General features: G+C 33.1%; 1 protein-coding gene across 1 annotated transcript; it reads left to right on the top strand.

The window, feature by feature from the left end:
- The first annotated feature begins 184 nt into the window (after positions 1 to 184).
- LOC112095049 (monooxygenase 2-like) lies at positions 185 to 1062 on the top strand. Its single transcript, XM_024176729.1, has 3 exons — positions 185 to 209; positions 584 to 739; positions 905 to 1062. The coding sequence occupies exons 2-3, from the start codon at positions 666 to 668 to the stop codon at positions 1053 to 1055; spliced, it is 225 nt and encodes a 74-aa protein (XP_024032497.1). The 5' UTR covers positions 185 to 209; positions 584 to 665; the 3' UTR covers positions 1056 to 1062.
- The last annotated feature ends 45 nt before the right edge of the window (positions 1063 to 1107 follow it).

The raw sequence follows: 1107 nt of genomic DNA, 5'->3' as shown, positions 1-1107 counted from the left end.
TTTTTTTTTTTTTAATTCAGACATATTATTGATCATATACATGATAATCCTTATGAAAGAAAAAACACAAATAAATTATTTTTGTTACTACTCATGAAATTACTTTTTGTTAATTTCGTGACCATCTATTATTTAATATATAATAATAGACATTCTTACTTGTCTAGTCTACAGTGTCTACTCTCATATGATATGATATGGTTGCAGAGGTAAATAATCTCACGAGAGCAAATAATAATTTTTCCTGACCTTTTTTTTTCTGCAGAAGAATTATTCTCACTTATGACTTATCTTACTTCTGTATTTTGAGCCATTTTATTTGAATTCCACCCTTTTTAAGTTTGATAAGTAACTAGGAAAAGTGGACATAAATCTTGATGCGTAATTTTTAATCACGATACATGAGACATTCCTGTATCCCATATTAATGTCAAAGACTCAAAGGTTCAATCCAAACAAAATTTGTCTTTGGAAATTATTAATTATTAGACCTCATATGTCATCGTTGACGACATCATTGTCCTTCTTTTCCACTATATAAGATCATTATTCACCCTTAATCATGTAAAACCATTTCCTCTAGAATTGAACTGTGAAGCCTCAACATACAAAGAACAATTGTCTGATCTTTAGGGGCACCTCATCAAAAAAGAAGATATTAATTTATGGAAGTGGTTGAGGACGTTGTGATTGTGGGAGCTGGGATTGCTGGCCTCACAACATCCTTGGGACTTCACAGGTACTAACCTCTCTCTCTCTCATAGATGCAGAGATTTTAATGTGTTTCTATGCGTGACATTTACATCTTGTGGTGCAGTCAGGCGTGAAATTACCACAACATTATACCTGCAATAACAGTTTCTATATGCAACATAACTCTAGAGTATTAAATTTTTTGGTGCAGGCTAGGTATTAGAAGCTTAGTGTTGGAATCAGCAGATAGTTCGAGGATAACAGGATTTGCTCTTCTAACATGGACCAATGCTTGGAAGGCGTTGGATGCTGTTGGTGTTGGCGACTCTCTTCGCAAACTACATGAACAACTTCTTGGGTAATGAGGTCTCAATTTACTTTTCTTTTTTTTTTTTTTTTTTTTTTTTTTTTGGG

The sequence above is a fragment of the Morus notabilis genome, unplaced genomic scaffold, assembly GCF_000414095.1.
Source record: "Morus notabilis unplaced genomic scaffold, ASM41409v2 C11375332, whole genome shotgun sequence".
Taxonomy (NCBI): domain Eukaryota; kingdom Viridiplantae; phylum Streptophyta; class Magnoliopsida; order Rosales; family Moraceae; genus Morus; species Morus notabilis.
This window is presented reverse-complemented; position numbering and strand designations above follow the sequence as displayed.